At 43.0% G+C, this 24,219-nt stretch overlaps 1 protein-coding gene across 2 annotated transcripts in view; it reads right to left on the minus strand.

Moving 5' to 3' along the window:
• The window catches only part of CD226 (CD226 molecule), a 32,762-nt gene extending 23,290 nt beyond the window's left edge, over nucleotides 1–9,472 (minus strand). For both annotated transcript variants that reach the window (XM_072154709.1, XM_072154710.1), the window contains exons 1-3: nucleotides 9,340–9,472; nucleotides 8,907–9,236; nucleotides 2,491–2,844 (exon numbers count right to left, since the gene is read on the minus strand). In XM_072154709.1, the coding sequence (XP_072010810.1) occupies nucleotides 2,491–2,844; nucleotides 8,907–9,236; nucleotides 9,340–9,382 (727 nt within the window). In that variant the 5' untranslated portion in view covers nucleotides 9,383–9,472. The remainder of the gene's footprint in view (nucleotides 1–2,490; nucleotides 2,845–8,906; nucleotides 9,237–9,339) is intronic.
• Nucleotides 9,473–24,219: the final 14,747 nt, after the last annotated feature.

Genomic DNA, 24,219 nt, shown 5'->3' on the forward strand with positions numbered 1-24,219 from the left:
GTAGGGAACTGGCTTGGCTGGGTGAGAGGTTTTTGACTAGGGTCGGGAATTAAGAGTTCTCCTTACGGAGATAAGAGCTGCTGAGACAAGACACTTTCTTTCTTTTAACTTTGTAGCAGATTTGACTGACCAATTACAGTAATAACTGAGCAAGGACAGCTGTGAGAGGTCTTGGGAGTGATGACCCTGATGATCAGCCATCTGTGACCGCTTTTGCCACTGTTCTATCACCATGTCTTTACACATAATGGCTCATTTACTAATGGTCGCACTGCACACTCTTGTCGCACTGTTCACCCTTTTTGGATATTACACGACTTGGACAGGTGTTTAATGGGTGTCTGCGCTGGGATTTTGGCGCATGCAATCCTTTTTCCATGCGACACAAATTGGGGGGCGTGCCGCCGGACAATCCGACTGATTCAGACTGAGCGCAGGATTTAACTTTCAAATTGTGTCACAAGCCCAAGCACTTACATGCACCACAAAATATATGGTGAACTCTGTCAGACCTGAGCGGGGAAGAGACACATGCAAGATATCAGGCATAGTGCATTATCGTTGGACAATGCACTTTTGGTGAACTACAGCCAACAGCTAAGTAAAACTGCCCCATTGTAATACTTTAACTGCAGGATGATATAGATTGTCCAAATGCCAGAAGAGCTGGGTTATCCTGATGAGTTTTCTTGTGCTCTGCCTTCAGCCATTTAAGTGGACACAACATTTTCACCATAAGACTACATGGATCCTCAGGTAACGTATGAGGTTATATGCAAATGAGCTGAGAGGAGTCATCAATTCTTGTTGTAGTGGGAGCATGAGTTCAGATGCCTCCAAATCTTTGGATTTTTAATAACTAGAACCATTCTTTTAAATCACATTAAAGATGTTGTTCTGTGAGCTACAGAGCCAGAGATAAAGACAGCTGAAATTAGGAGACACCCTCCTCAGAGACTATTATTTTTATAGTTAATAGAGCAAGTATAAAAATAAAAGAAGGAATGCTAGGAAGGATAATTGATACCCTTGAGGGTGTTGTGAATTTCCTATTTTTAGTGGTAAAAACAGGAAAAAAAACAGAAATAATATATATAATAACATCTTGCCACATGTGGCTACAACCTTACTTCAGTAGAGTAAACCAATCTCAGTTAGTGAACATATTCCCCAGGAAAGCACCTGGCATATATGATCAGCGAATCCATAGACATGTACTGGCAGATGGAGACATCCTATTTTGCCTCCGTCTGTATACATCATATCCTGTAGGAAACCAAAGAAGGAAAGAAATAGCAATATCATTCCATCCTGCTGAGCAACATACCCAGTGAGTGTCCAGTAACAGTGATATCAAAGACCCTGAATGTTGTCTAATCACTAGCTAATTTATTCCTCCACACAATTTCATGGGACATATCCTTAAAGGACACCTGTCATCAGGTCTCTGTCACTATTTCTGTCACCTCTACCTGTTGTAGCAGCTCACTAGGATTCCATCCCAGCCTTTATCTAGTCAATTCATACATTAATCATTGCAAAATCATCTTTTCTTTATTATGTAAATGAGGCTGGTCACATGGTCAGAGGCAGTGATGTCACCCCTGTTCCCCCTCCCCTCTCCTCCCCCTGCTCATGTCTGTGTGTAATGTATAGTAAAGCATTGCTAGTGTGTGTGCTGCATCTGCTGAAATGCTGCATCCTCCTAATACAAATGTGAGAGACACAGACATCAGCTACACAAGTACCTGACATGTTCTGCTATACACATGGCTGTCTGGAGCTGTTGTATCTCTGTTGGAGCTGTTGGCCACCAGCAAGCACATGGAGCAGCCATCACATCATTGTACAGCCTCACATCATTACACAGGCTGTCAGTCAAGCACTGGGAGTGCCTCCCACTCATGAATAAGCTGGACAGCTTGAATATGCCAATGCTTCATTGGACATTTCACAGGTCATTTGCATACAGCTTTAGGACCTCATTGCTTAGATTTACAGGCATGTAGAGGACAATGAAGGGATAGAGGCAATGCTTTCTAATGGCAGTTTATGAAAATATATTTAGTTTAGGGGGTTATTTTGCCTGACGGGTTCTCTTTAAAATGGAGGAGAAAGGGGTGGTGGGAATAGGGCCATAGAATGAAAATAACTGAAGATTGCAACTCCTGTGTGTAGTCAGACTCAAAAGACTCAATGGGGGGTAGATTTATCAGAAGTGTCTGAAAGCCGAACTGCTCTGCTCTCAGACACTTCTGTAAATCCCTCTCAATGACTCAATTTATACCAAGCTTTAAATTTGAAAAAGGGATGTAAAACATATAATGTAGGCTTGTGGCCATCAGCTATGAATTTGTGGATAATATTCTATTACTGACATGTCCAAACAACGTTAAATGAAGGACCTGAAAGTAAGTTTTGGTCATACAATTTTTTCCCTCATCTCCTTTGTGTTGACATGTACTGAATATATAAAAACTGTAACCTTACCTAGCGTCTGTATGTGCACATCTACAGAAACAGCTTGGTTCATGTCATGTGACTGAAATTGGCACTCATAGACTCCCTTGTCAGTGATGGCAGCATGCTGGATTATTAAGGTTATATTCTGAAGAGCTGAACAGTTCCCAACACTACGTGTAAGAAAGTCAAAGCCGTATGACAACAGTTTTCTTCCATTTGTTTGGCGTTGACAATACATAACCAAGTCCATCTTTCCATTTGTAAATTTTTGTACAATCACTTGATTCACATCTCGAAGTCCAGTGTAGAGGAAGTTCAATGTGATGTTAGACTTTTCCTTTAAGTCCAGTCTTGATAAAGGCTCTATATGGCTAAAGTCAACTACAAAGAAAAATAGTGCAGAGTTAGAGATTTCATAAATAAATTATCTCAAAATGGCATAGAAAAGATGCAACAACCTTGTACATATACATATTCATGTTACTTATCCTCTTCTACCCAGAACAGTCAGAGCAAAGTTGATCTTGGATTGTGATATATTGCATGATCATTATTTTATAGAAATTGAGTTAGAGGATAAACATTTGATCCTCTTTAGCTAAAGGGGCTACATAGTAACACAATGGGGCACATTTACTTACCCGGTGCAGTCACGATGCGGCGGCGCGTTGTCCGACGTGGATTCAGGTCTGCCGGCATTGACTAAGATCGTGCGCACGTGTTCCTGCAGGTGTCGCTGCTGCGCCAAGGTCCGCCGGAGTTCACCTTCTTCTTCCCGGTGCATGTGAGTGCTTGATCTTGCGACACAAATCGCTTTTTAAATTCCGCGGATTTTCCGAATCTGTTGGATTGTCCGACAGCCATGCCCCCCCCCCCCCCCCGATTTCTGTCGCATGAAAGCCATTGTCGATGCCAAAATCCTGGGGCAATTTGGCGCAAATCGGAAATATTCGGGAAACCCGAAGAAAGTGCGGCGTTTGGACCCTTAGTAAATGAGCCCCACTTACCCACAACTTGTCCAAAAAGTTATATGTAACACGAAAAACACACACATACATTCCTAACTATCCCTCCATTATTTGTTATTATTTTGTCTTAGGACAAGGCTCTAAGCTTCTTCAAACTGAGCATCTTAGACTTTCAAGACAGAAGTAAAGCCTAGCTGAACAGACCAGCTCACAGCACTATATATATATCACTATTCCTGGAGGGCAGAGCACTGAGCTCTACTGAGCATGCCTGACGAGAACAGCCCCCTGAAGTGACATGGGTATTGTGAGGTGACAGCAGGGGATGCCTATCATAGTTTATACTTGTAGTGTGTAGTTGTCAGAACTACTGATCTCAGCATTGTTCACACTTCTAAATTGATTAAATTAGTTGAATCATTTAGAATTTGTATTTAGGGCAAAATCCCTTTTAAATGATTAGTAACCTTTTAATATATCTTATAGAAGCTTCATTATCCACTCACTTTGCTCCACTCTGGCTTCAACTCTGATAAAGTGAAATTAAAAAGGTCTTCTGAAGGTGCAGCAGACTCTATGGAGACTGTCTGCTCTGCTGCTGGTATGAAAGTCACTTTCTTGCACATGCAACATCTATGATAATCACTATGCAGTCTAACATGACTACATATGCAAGGGCCCATTGGGAGCAAAAGCGCCAGGGAGCAGATAGTCACTGCTGGCACTGCAGGGATGGCCTCAGACTGTATAGACTTTTTTTTCTACCCCCCCCCCCCCCCATTGCTTCTTCTGCAGATTTCTACAGAAACATGAAAAACTGCATTGTGGGCCCTTAGGCTATACAAATATGTCACGATAAACCAGCGACAATTACTCATAGATCCAGGCACCGTGACTGTGGTAATATTCTTCTTACTGCAGCAGAGGAAGTTTCAACATAGAGTGAGAGGAGGGAAGTGCTCCTTTTACAGTGTGAAGCCCAGTAAGGAGGGGCTCTGGTAATCCCCCCCCCCCAACCCTTAATTAGCATACTTTTAAAAGTGGATTTTAGAAGGAAGGAGGCCATGGATAACAAATATAAGAAGATTACCACGGTCACAGTGCCTGGATCTAGGAGTAAGTGTCCTTGGTATATCATACTAGATTTTGATGGTAGATTTCCTTTAACCAAAAGTCTTTGTTTTAAATCATACTGTATGTCTATGCATCCATGGACTGGGAGATGTTGTGTAAAGCTTGGGCTGTAAGTAAGAACTTTTATCTATTTCTGTTGGGTTTGTACACTTAGATGTTTGCTTAACAACAATGAAAGACATTCGCTTTTCTACAATTCTCATATTTACATCCTTAACACGTTGAGTTTTAATGCTTTAGCAATTACTAACTCCTGAATGAAATAGAGATGATCAAATATAATTATGAGATAAAGGCACAATAGAGGAATTAAGAAAATCTAATGTGTTATATATGTGTCCAAAATTACTGGAAATTACATCCCGCTTAGCAGCAATTTCTGCGGAAACCAACATCTAGGCCCCACAGAAGTAAAGGTGGTCCATGGGCTACATACAGGAGAGGTTCTTTAGATTTGTTTTTAACTTGAATTTGTATGTAAGTCAGAACTGTATATTTTATAATTGTAGCTCCAGACAAAATGATTTATTTGTCCCAGTGACAAATGGATATTCAAATTTTTTTGCTGTAAAGGGACCAAGGATTATCAATGAAGCTTCATTACAGACATCTTACAGCTGATCATTGCAGCCTGGGACTAGAGTAAAGCATCCAGAGAGTTTCACCAGAGGTCACAGTGGGCAGAGCGGTCCGTCTGTAAGTCTTAAGTAGGGGGCCGCCTGTATATATAAATTAAAGTTTAATGTACATTATTTATTATTTTGACGTAAAATTGCTAACAATTTGCTCTCAATCCACAGGATTTAACCATAACCTTAAATAACATTAATTATTGTATAGGTATAATGTATTAAATTGCTAATTTTATAGTTGTAGTTTACAATTATCTGTGATATCTTTTTTTTTCATTTACTGTATGTTTTTAAACATTTGTTACATTTAAAGATATCATACTGCCATATAAAATATGCAGTTTATTGCATATGTATAATAAATTGCACAAAGGAAATAACAGGAACATGGAGATTCCCATATTTGTTGATAAATAATAACACTGATATTGTGATTCTCTAGGCCCTCGTTGTATCAGTAATATAGCTCTCAATGCACTATACAAGACTTCCCAATGTGTAATGGGGTGTGTGCCACTAAGATTTTAACATCCAAATTTTGAATCTTGTGAATTATGTGGCAATTGCCAATGGATTAAAAAGAACCTGTCATCAACTTAAGCCCTGTGAAACTACATAATGTACCTTATATGGCAAAATTACTATGTTCTGGTGTCTTTATAACTGGGCTGCAGCATGCCAACAAAACTATGTTATAATCACAGCCTTCCTCTAGTCTGGGTGGTGGGGACCCGGACACGCAGTCAACCTTCTCATGGCAGTTTGGGCAGAGAAACCCGCCTATTGCCTTCCCTGCTGCATTGCCATGCCTGCCCTCCTTGCTTGTAAGTGACTCCTTGTCCTCACCGCCTCGGCCGTGCACATACTGCGCTAATACTCAGCCCATTAGGAGCGCATATAAGGTCTGTGTCACTGTAAAATTCACATGAATTTCAGGACTCAAGGTTTGGCAGGAACCAGGCACTAGACAAAGATGCTAAATCAGGATACACTAGGAATAGTGTTCGGAAATTATGTGAGAACAAGTAGATATCAGTGGATTCTGCCAATCATTAATGGGTCACAACAGTAGTGTGTCCCCTTTATTGTTTACCCTGTACAACAATACACCAGGCTTCTACGGCTGACAACCTTATGGCCAGGGTTGTCCACAGTTCAAGGAAATCTTAGGGGAAGATGACATCATTCTCTGGATCAGTAGAGGTCCAGACTGATAAAAAAAGACTTACTTTAGTTATAAACATTTTGTACTTTAAAAGGGATTTAAAAAACTCTAGTTACTGTTTCTAGGATGAAGCAGGGTGGTATAATATCCAGAAACAGAATCTCTTGTGTCCACAAAACTGGTTCCATTCCTGCTCTTATACAGACCCTTTAATTACCCATATACGGTACATCTTTCTTGGCAATTACATGCCATAATTCATGAATGAAAATAATTATTTTACACATTTATTAGTGGATGCCAGGGGCTCTGAAAAAAAATTAACATAGAAATGTATTTATTTTTCTAATTAAACAATCCCTTTTGTTTATGAAATTCTATAACACATGTAATTTACACCTCGCCTCCTAAATCATTCCTGATGCTTTTCCATATAAATTCAATTTCTTTGTAGATCTGTATCCAATTATTCTGTTTAGACTACTCTATCTTAAACTGCATTTTGCATTAAGAAAAAAAAAAGAACAACTGCTCATATAAATGTATTGCCTTTTATAGGGAAATGATGAAGAGCTAATGCCAGATATTACAGAGCTTAGGATATTTTACAGCAAGGGACGAGAGCGTTACTGCTTTTATGATAATTTTCACAAAAATACTATTCTTTTCCATGGTGTATACAATATAAATCATACGCTAGAAATAAAAGATACTATACTTGTTACACCAGGAGATACAGTATGTATATAATGATTATAATAGGGCCTGCCATGTATGCTCATGATTTTGCTGTATTTTTTCTCTGCTCCATTTGTGTTTTCAGACATAAGAAAAAAAGAACGATAACAGATTACCACACTGCTTAACCCCAGCAAGGAAAATCCCCAAGAAAAGGCAGTTCCAGTGAGGTACATGTTACAAAAAACAGGGAAAAAAACATGTGCTAAAAAAGGGATCCCCTTTTCCCAAGTTATTATTATATATCTGCTGGCCTCCAATTAGTTATGTGGGAGGAAGGGTGAGGAAACAAAACAGCGTTGTTCTTGGTGTGTTGTAACCAATTGTGAACAGATGTTTTTTCAGGGCACGCCTGAAGGAGGGTGGGTGACTGTTTGACATGTTTTAGTAAGATGTTCCAGTATACAGGTGTCTTGGAGATGGTAGTGAGAAGAGCAGCATGGATTTTCCCCATGGAAGGAAATGTAGCAGTGACTTTTCACAAACTGCAGTGCTGTTACTTCCAAGGGGAGCTGGTGCCAGAAGCTGCAGGTGTCAAGCCTGACAACCTCCTGTAACAGCCACAATCTGACAAAATTCTGATTGTGGGTGTTAACCTCTTGCACACTGTGGTCAAGCATGACCACAGTGTGCAAGGGGAATGCAGGCACTTTCACCCCTGGCTTTGATCCCCGATAACCATTCCATACCCTGACAGCTCCAAGGCCCGATGTGTACCCTGGGGCTTTCCAATTGCCTCCTACAGTCAGATCCCTCTTCCAGGTTTAACTTATATCAACATACCTTATCTTAAGCACACCACCTTTCCTTTATGTATAAAAAAAAAAACTAATAAAATTGTACATCTTAGGTAACCCTGCATCCAAAAATGTACAAAAATCAATAGATTTTCCATTGCCATGAATGCAGCAACAGAAAATATTGTGGAATTGACACTTTTTAGCAATGTTGGCTTCCACAAAGACCATGGCAACTGGAACCTTCGGAAAACATATTGTTAGTGTTTTAATGGATGTTTAAACTCCTATAGAATAATGTTTGAACCCCTAAGGCCCCTTTCACATAGACATTGTGGGGACGTATATCCCGCTGCAAATATACATCCCCATAAATGCCTATGGTGCCCACACGCATGGCACCATACAGTGTTGTGCACAGGGAAAGATGGAGCATGCTTTATCTTTCCCCATGTTTACGGTCGGGTGCTGTGCTACACTAAAGAGAGAGTAGGGCCCGGGAGAGCATACGTTTAGTATGAAAGTAGCCCAAGTCACAGAAAAGTCTTGAGATACCCACACCATTCTATTGCCTATGTCTGCTTGGGACTAGAGTTTATTTGCACAAAGTGCGACTTTTTCATATGTCCACGCGTGAATTTTTACGATATATTAGTGGCAATGCTAAAAAAAGATGTTGAGACAAACTTTTTTAAATAAAAATTTAAGAAAAAAAAATACCCACCCATATTCTTAAATGCTGATGTGTTTGGACAAAAAGGACACACTCTTAATATTGCAAAGTGAAACTATCACGTGTCTTGGCCTAGGCAAGCCAGCAGTAGAATGGGGGAGCTGTATCTTTTATTTTCATATTGATCAGGATTGCTGTGTTTGAACCCCCTAGGAGGAGCTAAAATAACAAAAGATACTGTATTTCCACATATGAAAAAAATAATGGGCATATATATATAGAAGTAAAGAAAGATACAAATCATATGTAAATATACTTAAACATATAAAAAACTCATATATGCTTGAGTTTTGTATTACTTATTGCTGGGTAGAGTACTAAAACACATAATCTTACCTGCTTTCACTTCTGTTACTTTCTTCATTGTTCCAGCTGGAAACAGAGCCATGTAGCAGACATATATCCCAAGATCTGCTTTTGATGTTTCCTTCAATGTAATGGATAAATCTAATGATGAATTCTCCAGTACAAATGCCAGTCTACTCATGTACGTTGGTGAGATGTATTTTCCATAACTCCTGTGAATAGTACATATTGTTTCTTCATATGATCCATTGACCTTAGCCCAGTGAATCTGAACAGCAGTTTCACTGCCTGAATACTTGCAGTCCAAAGTTATTGTACTTCTGAGTATTAAAGTACTATCCACTATTTCAAGTTGAACAGCTGGGAGACAAAAGACAATACAAAACATCACACATTTGTGTCTCACAATCACCCTTAGAAACATAGTTCTAAACTGAACATTTCTAAATAAATAAAATCTTACTTTTAAACATTTGCAGGAAGAGCAGGGCACATAGCATTTTCATCCTCTCACTTTGTGGAACTTCACACTTCTAAGAAAGAGGACAAAGTTACAGCTTCAAGTCAGCAACATCATTTCCTTTACTGGCTTCAAGAATCATCTGAAATAAAGGATAGTGTCTGGGGGAAGCTGATACGTGTTCTTAAAAATGGCAGTTTTAGTTTAGTTTAGAAAACTAAAGAGAAATAGAGAAATTAAAAGATTCAAATTACAATTACGGTAGATTTTTTTTGTACCAAAATATTTATTTATCTTTGTAACTACAATAAATGTGACCATTGTGGGGCTAATTCCTGCTATTTATTTAGTATAATCTTAAAATCCAGTCTAGAATTGTTAAAGTGTTAATACAAACCACCCACAGGGCTCCAGGGTGACGGTCCCAGACCAAGAAAAAAAATGATTCAAAACTCATATTTCCCAGTTTCCCCACAGCAGACCTTTCTTTTCTCCCCTCGTTTGCGGCTGCATGTGGCACTGAAGCTGTCCGGTGCTGGAATTATTTTGGAAATTGGAAAAGAGGATGGCACAGTGCATTATTAAGCGGGGGCTGCTGCAGGAAATGGGGGCATGACAGGGGGTAGATAGGAGGGATTATAAGGGGGGCTGCAGCAAGAAAAGGGGTACTATAAAACATGGAAGCCAGTAAAGGAGTTACATACAATGTGGGCACACTAGGGTTTGTGGTTATGGGAGAAGGACAGGGCACGCATAATTACTTTTTCGGCAGTCCCATCAGTCCTTTGAAAAAAATGTTTGCATTCAGGTGGTTACAAAAAGGTTGGGGTCCAATGCTCTAGGGTCAACATTTAAAGAGAACCTGAAAGATACCTGTTTTTCCCACCTTAACTGGCCCCAACATTTGCAACATCAAGAAAAACCATTTCCTACGGTACCGCTCACTAAAATGTTAGTGGCAGAAAAGTAAAGTTATTAGATTAGAATCCTTAGCTTTGCATAGGCCAATTTTCCTTAAAGGGGTTTTCCCACAAAGACGAGTTAGGTCCTATCTACGGGATAGGGCCAAACTTGCTGATCAGTGGGGGTCTTTGTGCTGAGACCCCCGCAGATCGTGAAAACGAGGCGTCCAACAGACGGCGATCTCTGTCAGCTCCATAGAGATTATTGGAGCAGAATGGTCATGCACGCCTGTCTGCTTCATTACTCTTACTCCATTACTCTTATGTACTTGTATGTATTCAGATCGTTTTCATTATCTGTGGTGAGACCCCCACTGATCAGCAAGTTAGGCCCTATCCCATGGATAGGGCCTAACTTGTCTTCATGGGAAAACCGCTTTAACTAGTCACCAGGTTGGACGTCATGGCAGTTTCTTTTGTTACTTGGCCCAAGCTGAGAAAAAACAACCACCAGACATTCCTCTTTGTTGTTGTTTCTTCTCAGTAGTGGCTTCTTCTTGACCATAAAATCCTGATTATTGTAGTCTCCTTATTGTAGTCACTTTGACGTCTTCATATCCTAATAAGTACAGTATCTGAGCCGAACCGGCATCGGAAAACATGGGGTGCCGGCTGTAACATATAGCCGACACCCCAGTGTAACACAGACTCCCATCACGGGTGCTTAACCCGTTAAGTGCCGCGGTCAGTGCGACTGCGGCATCTAACATGCATCTGGCGGCTCTTTCCTCCACGATCGCCGCCCCCCAAACCGATTTCGGGGGGCGCCGATTGTTGCTGTGGCATCACTGGGGTCCGATCTGTTGCCTACAAGAACTGCCGGAAAAAAGGCGTCTATGACGGGGAGGATATTAAGTCACTGTATGTAGGGTACTGTATGCTAGTATTGTGCTAAATGGATGGTCATGTATGTTCTATTATTTTACTGAGACTAAGAACATCCAAAAGTTTTTCCTTCTGATTAGTTAGCCTAATCTGTCCGGGTAAGTACAGGGAATTTATTCTATTGGGACAATCTAGGCCATACTGAAATCACGGTGGTGATGCGTTTTAAAATGTCTCTAAGTAATATTGCCCAGTGTTTTTGCAAGATGGATCTCATCTAGACAGTGGAACTCTTTTTCTCTATCTGACAACGGACTTGCACAGAAGGAGGGAAGGACTATCTCCTGTGACCGATGTCAGACGCAACCTTAGGAAGAAAAGCAGGGTCAGTGAGCAGAATAATCCTATCCTCAAGGATCCTCGTATAAGGGGCTCTACATGATAAGGCCGACAACTCTCCAACACATCTACCTGACGTGATAGCCACCAACAAAATTACTTTAAGTGTTAAGGTTCTGAAAGATAAATCCTCAACCAGTTTTGTGAAAAACCCTTGAGCCAATTGCTACCCCAAAGGGCATTGCTCTGAATTGCAGATGTGTTATAGACTAGAGATAAGCGAACATACTCGTCCGAGCTTGATGCTCGTTCGAGCATTAGTGTACTCGAAACTGCTCGTTGCTCGGACGAATACTTCGGCCACTCGAGAAAATGGCATCTCCCGCCGTTTTGCTTTTTGGCGGCCAGAAACAGAGCCAATCACAAGCCAAGAGACTCTGCACTCCACCCAGCATGACGTGGTACCCTTACACGTCGATAGCAGTGGTTGGCTGGCCAGATCAGGTGACCCTGGGATAGACTAGCCTCTGCCCGCGCTGCTCGGATCATTCTGTGTCTGGATGCCGCTAGGGAGAGAGCTGCTGCTGGTCAGGGAAAGCGTTAGGGTGTTCTATTAGAATAGTGTTAGGCAGGAGTGATTCTACAAGAACCCAACAGCCCTTCTTAGGGCTACAATAATGTTATACTTTTTTTTTTTTATTTGCTTGTGGCTGGGCTTGCTGGCACTAGTAGTGCAGCTAGTACCATACTGTGAGGAATTTGCTGGGAGACCTGCGACCGTTGTGTTTAGCTCTTAGTGACACGCATATCCACCACAAACACCAAAGTGGGACAATTTATTAGGGGTTTGATTAGAATTAGGCAGAGTCTGCTGATTTATTTATTTTTTTTACCTTTATTTCATGTTATAGCTCAAACTCATCTTGCAAAGCAGTGTGCTCTCATTGTAGGCTACAAAATAGCCATAGGAGAACCCCAACGGCTTACTTAGGCCTACAATAGCGTTATATTTTCCTTTTTTTGGTTTGCTTGTGGCTGGGCTTGCTGGCATTGGTAGTGCAGCTAGTACCATACTGTGAGGAATTTGCTGGGAGACCTGCGACCGTTGTGTTTAGCTCTTAGTGACACGCATATCCACCTCAAACACCGAAGTGGGACAATTTATTAGGGCTTTGATTAGAATTAGGCAGAGTCTGCTGATTTATTTTTTTTTTACCTTTATTTCATTTTATAGCTCAAACTCATCTTGCAAAGCAGTGTGCTCTCATTGTAGGCTACAAAATAGCCATAGGAGAACCCCAACGGCTTACTTAGGCCTACAATAGCGTTATATTTTCCTTTTTTTTGTTTGCTTGTGGCTGGGCTTGCTGGCACTAGTAGTGCAGCTAGTACCATACTGTGAGGAATTTGCTGGGAGACCTGCGACCGTTGTGTTTAGCTCTTAGTGACACGCATGTCCACCTCAAACACCGAAGTGGGACAATTTATTAGGGGTTTGAGTAGAATTAGGCAGAGTCTGCTGATTTATTTATTTTTTTTACCTTTATTTCATTTTATAGCTCAAACTCATCTTGCAAAGCACAAAATCCAGTTGTGTGCTGTCAGTGTAGGTTAGAAACTAGCCATAGCAATAGGATAGCATCGTTTTGTTAAAAAAAATTAAAAACTAAAAAAAAAATAAACACAAAAATTTTTTTTTTCAAATTTACACTTTAATTTGGAAAATGTTTAACCCGAGGGCTAGGGGTAGAGGACGAGGGCGTGGACGTCCAACTACTGCAGGGGTCAGAGGCCGTGGTCCTGGGCGGGGTGAGACACCACCTGCTGATGGAGGAGCAGGGGAACGCCGCAGAGGTACACTCCCTAGGTTCATCATGTCTCAAGTTACTGGGACTCGTGGTAGAGCACTGTTGAGGCCAGAACAGTGCGAAGAGGTGATGTCGTGGATTGCGGACAATGCTTCTAGCCATTTGTCCACCAGTCAGTCTTCCACGCAGTCCACCCATGTCACCGAAATCGGCACTCCTCCAGCTCCTCCACCTCAGCCTCCTTCCCCCCAGTCTGCCCCCTCCCAGCAAAATTTGGCATTTGAAGCGGCATACTCTGAGGAACTGTTTTCTGGACCCTTCCCACAGTCACAAACCACTTGTCCTGCTGCTGCTGAGCTATTTTCCGATGCCCAGGTTTTCCACCAGTCGCAGTCTGTGGGTGATGATGACATTATTCACGTAGTGGAAGAAGTGTGTAAAGAGGTGTCGGACGATGAGGAGACACAGTTGTCAGACAGTGGTGAAGTTGTTGTCAGGGCAGGAAGTCCGAGAGGGGAGCAGACTGAGGGATCGGAGGATGATGAGGTGACAGACCCAAGCTGGGTTGATAGGCCGGGTGAACACAGTGCTTCTGAGACGGAGGCGAGTCCTATAACAGAACAGGTTGGAATAGGCAGTGGTGGGGCCAGACGGAGAGGCAGGGCCAGAGCTGGTGCATCAGCGCCAAATGTTGCCCGTGGTCAAGCTCCCGTGGCGAGGGCTAGATTTTCAGAAGTCTGGAGGTTCTTTAAAGAAACACCGGATGACCGACGGACTGTGGTGTGCAACCTTTGCCAAACCAGGATCAGCAGGGGTTCCACCACTACTAGCTTAACTACCACCAGTATGCGCAGGCATCTGAATGCTAAACACCCCACTCAATGGCACCAAGCCCGTTCACCTCCGGCCGGGCACACCACTGCTCCTTCCCCTGTGTCATCTGCTAGTCAGCCCCCTGCCAAGGACCCCGGCCCAAACACCTCCCGTGCGAAAACCCCATCTTCGCCTCCACGATCCTCCACAGCATCCACCAGCGTTCAGCTCTCCATTCCCCAGACGCTGGAGCGCAAAAGGAGGTATAGCGCAACCCACCCACACGCCCAAGCCCTCAACGTCCACATCTCCAAGTTGCTTAGCCTGGAGATGCTGCCCTATAGGCTGGTAGAGACCGAGGCCTTTCGAAACCTCATGGCGGCGGCCGCCCCTCGGTATTCGGTCCCCAGCCGCCACTACTTTTCCCGATGTGCCGTCCCAGCCCTGCACAAGCACGTGTCAGACAACATCATCCGTGCCCTGACCAACGCCGTTTCTGACAAGGTCCACCTGACCACGGACACGTGGACGAGTGCTGCCGGGCAGGGCCACTATGTATCGCTGACGGCACATTGGGTTAACTTGGTGGAGGCTGGGACCGAGTCTGACCCTGGGGCTGGTCATATACTGCCGACGCCGAGGATTGCAGGGCCTATCTTGGTCCAGGTCTCAAAGGCCTACTATGCCTCCTCCTCCTCCCACCCCTCCTCCTCTGAATTACCATCCGTGGGCATGGCGCCATCAGTCGGTAGCTCTAGGCACAGCAGCAGTGCCATCGCTAAGCGACAGCAGGCGGTGCTCAAACTGCTGAGCCTAGGTGATAAAAGGCACACCGCCCAAGAGTTATTACAGGGCATCACGGCGCAGACTGATCTGTGGCTGGCACCGCTGAACCTGAAGCCAGGCATGGTTGTGTGTGACAACGGCCGTAAGCTGGTGGCAGCTCTGCAACTCGGCAGACTGACACATGCCATGCCTGGCCCATGTGTTAAATCTGATAGTTCAGCGTTTCCTCAAGACATACCCCAATCTGTCTGATTTGCTCACGAAGGTGCGCCGCATCTGTGCGCATTTCAGGAAGTCCAGCACAGATGCTGCCACTCTCAGGGCAGCGCAGCGCCGCCTCCAACTGCCCGCTCACCGACTGTTGTGCGACGTGCCCACGAGGTGGAATTCAACACTAACCATGTTATCCAGAGTTTACCAGCAGCGCAGAGCGATTGTAGACTGCCAGATGTCAACTTCCACCAGAACTGGTAGTCAGGTCAGTCAGCTTCCTCAAGTCTACAATGAGGAGTGGACGTGGATGTCTGATATCTGTCAGGTGCTGAGTAACTTTGAGGAGTCAACACAGATGGTCAGTGGTGATGCCGCCATCATCAGCCTCACCATCCCGCTGCTTGGCCTGTTGAAAAACTCTCTGGTCAGCATGAAGTCGGAAGCTTTGCGCTCGTCACAAGAGACGGGGGAAGAAGATTCCCTTGTTGATAGCCAAAGCACCCTTAGGTCTGTTTCTCAGCGCATATCGGAGGAGGTGGAGGAGGATGAGGAGGAGAATGTTGGCGAGACAGAAGAGGGGACCATTGTTCAGTCCTTTACTGTTCAGCGTGTATGGGCAGAAGAAGAGGAGTTGGAGGAGGAGGAAATGGACAGTCAGGCCAGTGAGGGGAGTGAATTCTTGCGCGTTGGGACTCTAGCGCATATGGCAGATTTCATGCCAAGCTGCCTATCCCGTGACCCTCGCGTTCAAAGAATTTATTCCAGCACCGATTACTGGGTATTCACTCTCCTGGACCCACAGTACAAGCAAAATCTTTCCACTCTCATCCCTGGAGAGGAAAGAGTGTGAGAATGCATGAATACCAGCAGGCCCTGGTGCACAAGCTGAAACAGTATTTCCCTTCTGACAGCGCTAGCGGCAGAGGGCGTACTTCTGCGGGACAAGTAGCGAGGGAGAGTAGGCAACCAGGCAGCTTGTCCAGCACTGGCAGGGGTACGCTTTACAAGGCCTTTGCCAGTTTTATGTCACCCCAGCAAGACACTGTCACCTGTCCCCAGTCTCGGCAGAGTAGGGCTGATCTTTACAGAAAGATGGTGAGGGAGTACGTAGCTGACCATACCATCGTCCTAAATGATCACACAGCTCCCTACAACTACTGGGTTTCAAAGCTGGACATGTGGCACGAACTGGCGCTGTACGCCTTGGAGGTTCTTGCCTGCCCTGCCGCTAGCGTGTTGTCCGTGCGGGTTTTCAGTGCAGCTGGTGGCATCATCACCGATAAGCGTACACGCCTGTCGACTGACAGCGCTGACAGGCTGACGCTTATCAAGATGAATAAAGCCTGGATTTCTCCGCATTTCCATTCTCCACCAGGTGAAAGAAGCTGAACCTGAATAATGTATGCACTCCTCCTCCTCATTGTCCTCCTTCTCCTCCTCTTTGTACACTAAAGCAGAGGAAACTGGCTATTTTTTTGCCAGGGACAACTGGCTCTGGCTATAGTACTCTATGTATTTAATTTTTCTGGAGGGCCAACTACCCTGTCCTCTGTTTTAAACAATTTTTGGGAGTGCCACATACAGGCACTCAATCTATGTAATTTTTCTGGAGGACCAGCTACCTGCTCCTCTGGTTTGAAAACTTTTTTGGACTGCCACATACAGGCACTATCCAAATTAAATTGTCTCCATAGCAGCCTCCACACGTCATCTTTTTAGCTGCCTTCACACGTTGTCTCCATTGCTACCTCCACACGTCATCGCCATAGCTGCCTCCAAAAGTAGTCCATATAGCTGCCTCCATACATGGTCCCCTTATCAAACGAGCTGTGTCAGGCAGAATTTTGGATTGTTTTCATGGCTTCCATGTTAACTTTGTCGCCACCCTGCTGTGTAATCCACAAAATATACTGGCAAACTTTGATCATTTACCAATATTCAGCGCTTCTTGTGCATCTGTTTACATTCCCCTCACCCGCCAGAACCCAAACTTATAAGAACGCTACTACACTTGATCTTATACAAAAGGTTCTTAGAAGTGCTGTTTGGGGAGTAGCCTAGAGACAGGGGCTTGGATTGGCGAAAGCTCGCCTGGCAGCGGAGCGCCAGCTCCATCCCAAGATCCAACTAACATAGTTTTAACTGCAGCACCTTTAATCTACTACTAGTTCACTGCCTCCATACATGGTCCCCTTATCAAACGAGCTGTGAATTTTGGGTTGTTTTCATGGCTTCCTCATCAAACTTGTTAACTTTGTCGCCACCCTGCTGTGTAATCCACAAAATATACTGCCAAACTTTTATAATTTACCGATATTATTTCAGCGCTTCTTGCTCACCTCCTTTGGTTCCTCTCTGCCACCCATTGGTTTTAAGCCTGAGTCCATTTGGGGTATGTTGCCAAGACACTCTCTAGCCTGCCGCTGCCTCTGCATAGTCCCCTATAGTGTCAGGGTCAATTATTGGATGTTTTAGATGCTATCTAGCCTCATTCGGTCACTCTGTCATTGCCATGCTGTTGCCCATAGTTTTGGCATAATGGTGCGATTAAGAAGCCTCAGAGGCATCCATGCATGCTGCCCCTGCTGTTTCCTGTCCATTTCCGTGGTGTTTCCATCCTTTTCTGAGGTTCCCAGGTGCTTGGCCAAGCTTCCCTGTGCAGATTCTTGGTCCCCTTGAAAAATGCTCGAGTCTCCAATTGACTTCAATGGGGCTCGTTATTCGAGACGAGCACTCGAGCATCGGGAAAAGTTCGTCTTAAATAACGAGTACCCGAGCATTTTATTGCTCGCTCATCTCTATTATAGACCCTTCCAAAGTCACAGCCACTCTCAGAAACCTTTGATAAGCTGGATGGATTGGTACATGATAATAGGCATTTGACAAATTATTGATGCCATGACACAGTCCTGAAAGAGCGAATTTACTTTTGACTTTAGAGTTTCCATCTTGAAACTTTCTACTAACAAATACCTGTTTAACGGTCTTAAATTGATTATTGTTTGCAGGGATCCATCTGGTTTCTTGACATGGAATAATGTGGAATAGAAAGCTTGACCCCTTTCTTGGGATGGAACCTCCACCAACACAGCTCTCTGAAGTAGGTTCTTTTTACTTTGGCTTTTAGAGCCAATTGTGCAGTTTGATTTGACATAACCATAGTCCTGAATCATGGTGGGGGTGGGGGAAAGGATAGGAAGCTTTAGACCCTTTTGTATGATGTTCAGCACCTAGCTGTTGTTGGAGAAATTCTTCGATTCCTGGAAAAAAATGCAAGAGGCTTCCCCCCACTGGACTTCTGGCGTCATTGCCAACTGCTTTTTCCAGCGAATCCGGAGGATTATTGAACAGGAATCCCATGGGGTTTTTGAGGACTTCCAGACCCCTTTTTTCTTATCTCGGGTTTTTTAAGTACAAAAGGAAAAAATTCTTGAATTCCTGGAAATCCTTTTTTTCTGCCTGAAGCCTTCTCTAAGATTTTGTCTATCATAGTGCCGAACATAAATTCTCTTTCACACGGGAGGGCACATTGACATCTTTTGGAAGCCACATATCCATACCAGCCTTTTAGCCATATGGCCCTTCTAGCTGAATTCGATAAGGCCGAAGATCTTGCCCTGAGTCTTAGGGCATCCACGGAAGCATTCGGAGCTTCCTTCAGGGCACCTTCTTTCAATTTCTCTTCCATCTGAGTTAGCCACATGAGGAGAGATCTAGCCACACAGGTAGCTGCAATATTTGGTTTGAATGGCGCCAATAAAGCCTCCCACAACCTTTTAAGAGACTACCAGCCTTCTTGTCCATCGGGTTTTTTTTAAAGCTCCTGCATCATCAAACATAAATGGGGACTTCTTTGATATTTTTGAATTGAATTTTTGAATATTTTTGGTGGCTTGTCCCAAAATTCTGTCTTTTTCGTCAAATGGGTATTTTCTCTTGCCAGGTTTAGGAGTAAACCCCCTTTTTCAGGCTTTTTTCATTCTGTTTTGATTAATGAGAATATGTTCAAATACAAGGGGAACACTCATCGTTTTTTTCTCACCCAGACCCTGGAACATGAGATCCTGGACTGAACGGTGCTCTCTTTGTTACTCAAGTTCCATAGTTGATCTGGCTAGTTTAACTAGATGGTCTGCGTCCTCCATGGGAAACAAGGGTCTTCCTGCATCCTCTTGCTCTAAACCTGATAAAGAGCTACCAGTAGACACATTGTAGTCAGTCCCTGAATCTGACACATACACCTTAGAAGAAACAGGAAAGGAAAAAGTAGATGGCTTTTTTGACGTGTTTTTAATAGAACATAGCTGAAGATTCTCGTGCAATCAAATCCTGTACACATGCCCACTTTTTTCACGGTAGCTTCCTCTCTCTGAACTACAAAAACATAGAAGAAGCCATATTAACAAAAAAAACCCCACCCGTTATAAAGGCCGGGAAAGGCTGTGCTCCACACTGTATGTCATACAATACGTTTGTCCCCTGAAGACTCTGGATTTCTCTTATCCATTTCGCAGAAAGGTTGTATAAGTCAGCGATACAATAACGCCAAGGAGTGGTCCAATATACAGCAGACGTATCAGCACTAACGCATACACGCATATGAGCATACACAGAATGATAACCAGCATAAGTATACAAAAAATGGATACATACAATGCTGAGGCGGCAGGAGTAACAATCCTGAGGTCGGCTGGTAGCATGGAAAGCTCACAAACCTGTGAGCTAGGCCTTTTAAGAGAAACCCAATTCAGATTTCCCACCCTGCGGCTTGGATCACGTGATATGCTGCAAGGCACGCCCACTTCCGGTTTGTGCACTGATGCGGCCTGCGGCTCCACAAAGTGCCTCGACCATAAGAGTTCAGAGGCAGAGAGTGGTGCCGCCTAGGAAGAGGTCCTCTCCAACTCCCAGTCCGGCACGCATTAGAAGGCCATCCGGGTCCGACTCCGCACCAGCCCCCCCACTGGGTATGGCGTTCCGACGGAGGGTACTCACAACTAAGCTGGGAGACCAGAGGACTCCCGGTCTCCCCCTGAGCTACGCATAGACCACCAGAGAGATCTTAAGGGATCCTAACTTGGGATCCCTCTGGGTCTCCCACAGGGACAGGAAACCATACTGCAGTGGAGATGGAGGTATGGAAATTTATGGGCTGGATTTCCTGTCCCTGGGGGCAGACCCCTCTCTCCGGTGGTGATATCTTGCTGAGGAGGCAATATTAGTCCTCAACCCAAGTTGAGCAAAGATGGGTAAACATATCTGTATGACCTAAAGGGAATCGGTGATGAGCTACAGTTGCACATGCGTTCCGTTTTGTCTCTCTGTCAGCAAAAAAGGTTTAACATTGCTTTGAATGCATCACACCTGGATTTTCAGCCTCACAGTAAAAAAAAAAATCAGACTTCATCAGTTCTTTTGCAGACCCAAAAATAGGACAAGTTTCATAATTTTTCCATGGACAACGGATGAGCGAAAATATAAGCCAATGTGAAAACACCCATAGAAATCAATGGCATTGTGAGGGATCTGTGGCAATCACTGAACCATGGAAGTGAAAACCAACACCAATGTGAAAGAGCTCTAAGGGCCAATCGTTACAACATGACATGATGTCAATAGTGGCAAAGTTCTACATCAATCATGGGGCAGCCCCATCTCCATTTATAGCACAGAACTGTTCTCCATAAAGTGCACTTTTGACCAAAGGGAAAATAATAGAGAAAAAAAAATTGTTATATCTTTTATGAAACTCTACATTTTTATTCACTATCAACTGTTAATGGCAATAGTTAGCAATTATGCAATCGTGCTTAACTCTTAAAGGAGCCCGCCTCTTTATTTAATTTATTTTTAGCTTGCTACCTTCGAAAATATAGAACTTTTTCATTCTTCTGTGTACTGAGCTGAATAAGGGCTTTTTGTCTGTGTAACAAATTGTACTTCATAGTGATCATATTTATTATTCTGTGCCTTTTACTGGAAAGTGGGAAAAAAAATCCAAAAAAGCACATTTCTGCCATTTACTTCTGGGCAGTTTTTATGGCTTTTACTGTACACTCCAAATAACACTTCTACTTTATACTTTAGTGTGGTACGACCACGGGAATACTATATTTATACAGGTGTTATAATACATATTTTAAAAATAAAACCATGTGTACAAAAAAAAGTTTCGGCATATTCTGACACTAATAACTTTCACACTTCAGTGTACGGAGCGGTGTATGTTGATGACGTTTTCATTGTTACAATTTGGGGACTGTACAACCTTTTGATCACTTTTTGTTAAATTTAGTATATGTTGCAAAATGGAGAATAAGTGGTGCTTCGGACATTTGGTGACTATTTTCTGCTGTTCAATGCTGGGAATAATTTATCAGTTACCTAACATGTTTATGATTTTACTTGTTTATTTTTATATCAATTCTAGGGAAAGGGGGCAATTAAAAAAAAAAAATTAATAAAACCTAAAAGTTCAACACTATTTTTCACACCCAAATTTGTTTTCTGCCTTTTCTAAGCATTTCCATTACAGCATACTTGTGTGTTATAACTTATCTTGCACTCTGACAAAAATCCTCTTTTAAGTTACAGGGGTTGGGCTTTGGATGCAAATCAAAAATCAACATGTGACTTGTCTGTGCTGCAGACTGTTCAGCTCTTGGCCCCCACCTTTGTGTTCCTGTACAGCTTCCCTCTCCTGCTCCTTCACAGAGGTCACAGTCTGGTGAGCTGACATCAGTGGGGGAGGGAGCTGCTGCACAGGATCATAAAGGTGGGGGCCAAGAGGTGAGGAGTGAGTAGTACAGACAAGTCACATGTTGTTTTTTGAAATGCATCCAAACCAAAGCCTAGGGCTACACAGAGGATTTTGTCAGGGTGCAAGATAAGTTATAACACAGAATTATATTGTAATGCAAATGCTTAGAAAAGGCAGAACGACATATTTGCACTACAGGCTTCTGTGAAAACAAGGTCCCTGGTGTCAGGTTCCCATTAAAACTACAGTATGGCAGTGTATGTGGATTGTCCATATTATATATCACAATGTGCAAATTGCACATTGTAACAGATCTACAAAAACAGTCATCCTCAGGTACATCTGGTGGATGTTGCCAGAGCCCCCCAGTGCTGCAGCATCACAGGTTGTTACATTAAGCCAAACATATCTCATCCTCCTCCTGCTCTCTCCCATTGTAATGTAGCAAAAGCAGGAAGTGGATGGGGAGGGGAGGGAAACTGGCTCTAATATCCTTTAAAAAGGCATAACTGGGCTGAGATGGGAACACCCACCAGAGCCCCAAAGGGTCATTAGAATAATTTTAAAAGTTGATTGTAGATGAAGGATGCCATGGGTAACAAATTTAATATTACCACAGTCACAGTGCCTGGACCTATTAGTAAGTGCCCCTGGTTTATCATGCTTGATTTTGAGTAGATATTTTCTAATAACAGGAATTCTTTTTTAAGTGTTTTTTGGAATATTGGACTCCAAATGAAAGAAAAACTATGATATTTTTTTTTAAACATTTTTCTTTACTTTTGCACATTTTATGCACTATAACAGTACAGCTATGGGATACTTTAAATGACCAAAGAAAGTAGGTTTCAGTATAATATGCAGGTAAGAAAATGTTAATACAAAGGAGTTAGTACAAATGCTGTGGTTCAGTCTGTCTGTCCAATTTAGTTTTCTTCCATTGACATTTAGAATGTGAATCTTGTATTTAAAAAGAAACAAAACAGATCCCCCACCTACCACATTTTTTATTAGCTACAGACAATTTCTGATGCTGCTTATGAAATATACATCACTTCTACTTGGTGACTTCTGCTTCAATTCACCAATTACACCAATTTCCCTTTTAACAATGAAATATAAGTGGATTTCCTTCCAGAGGTAAAAAGAAATGTGCCTTTTTCATATTCTCAAAACACTCAAAAATTTTTTATTGGATTCATTCCAAAAAACATTCGTTCATAGCACATGCTATAGCACGTAGTATGATACCCTTTGAGACCTATGGTTCACCACATGAGAATAGAAGGTTATACAGAACTGTTTCATACATATGCACAGGTAGATGGTTCTAAAGTTCCCATTGTTTAATGAGAGCAGATTCTCCATAACTTGACCTTATCAAATACAGTGACATTAAGTGGGCTGCCCAGGGCATGGTAGAAAAATGACACCTCTGCTTTATTAGTTCATAGATATTCTAAGTGTATATTCACACAGCAGATTCAAGTCTACATTCATTAGCTAAAGTCATGTTGCAAATTAAATTTATCTGCAAGTAGAAAATCAAAGACTGTGTCTCAATGACATGAATAGGAGACCTATTATGGTTGTTTCTTAAAGGAAACTTGTCAGTAGGAGCCCTTTTTTTGGCTACCCCATGTCCCCATAAAGAATAGTGTGTACATTGCCAAAGTGTTTTTATAATAAAACTGTCTTTTTTCCGAAAAAAAAAAGAAGAAAAGTTGGATGAAAGCTCACCTTTCTCTCTGCAGAGCAGTATCCTCTGTCCTATGGGAGTGGCCACCCTAGGGAAACCGCTCCATAATTTCAAATAGGAGGGAGAGGGACGACTTTTTTAAATTTGAAAGACTCATGACGGATCAGTTTCCATAGGGTGGGTCGGGTGGTGGTGGTGGGGGGGACCGCTTCTCACTGGCCACTCCCATAGGCAATGGGACACTGCTTTCCAGAGAGAGAGGTAAACTTTCATCTAACTTTTTTATTATTGGAAAAAATACAGTTTTATTATAAAAACACTTTGGCAATTGCACACTCTATGGTGACATGTGGGAACAAGAAAAAAAGCTCCTGATGACAGGTTCCCTTTCATGCTGTTTTTCTGATGGATGGACGTGCAAAACAGTCCCTGTGTTATGTTGTGATACGTTCCATTCTTCCATTGGAGGTATCCATCAGGAGGATCTCTACTGCAGTATTTCTACTCATTGTATACAGTGTAAGGCTTCAATCACACTACCGTTGCCCGCCATAGCGTAGCATGGCAGACACATGGCAGCGCGTGGAGAGGAGGAGGGGGAAAGTGCTGCTCACCCCCACCCCTCTCCACAGGGATACATTGCGCACGGCGCCGTATGGCGTGAAAAAATAGGACATG

Source organism: Engystomops pustulosus, chromosome 5 (genome assembly GCF_040894005.1).
Source record: "Engystomops pustulosus chromosome 5, aEngPut4.maternal, whole genome shotgun sequence".
In the NCBI taxonomy this organism is placed as follows: domain Eukaryota; kingdom Metazoa; phylum Chordata; class Amphibia; order Anura; family Leptodactylidae; genus Engystomops; species Engystomops pustulosus.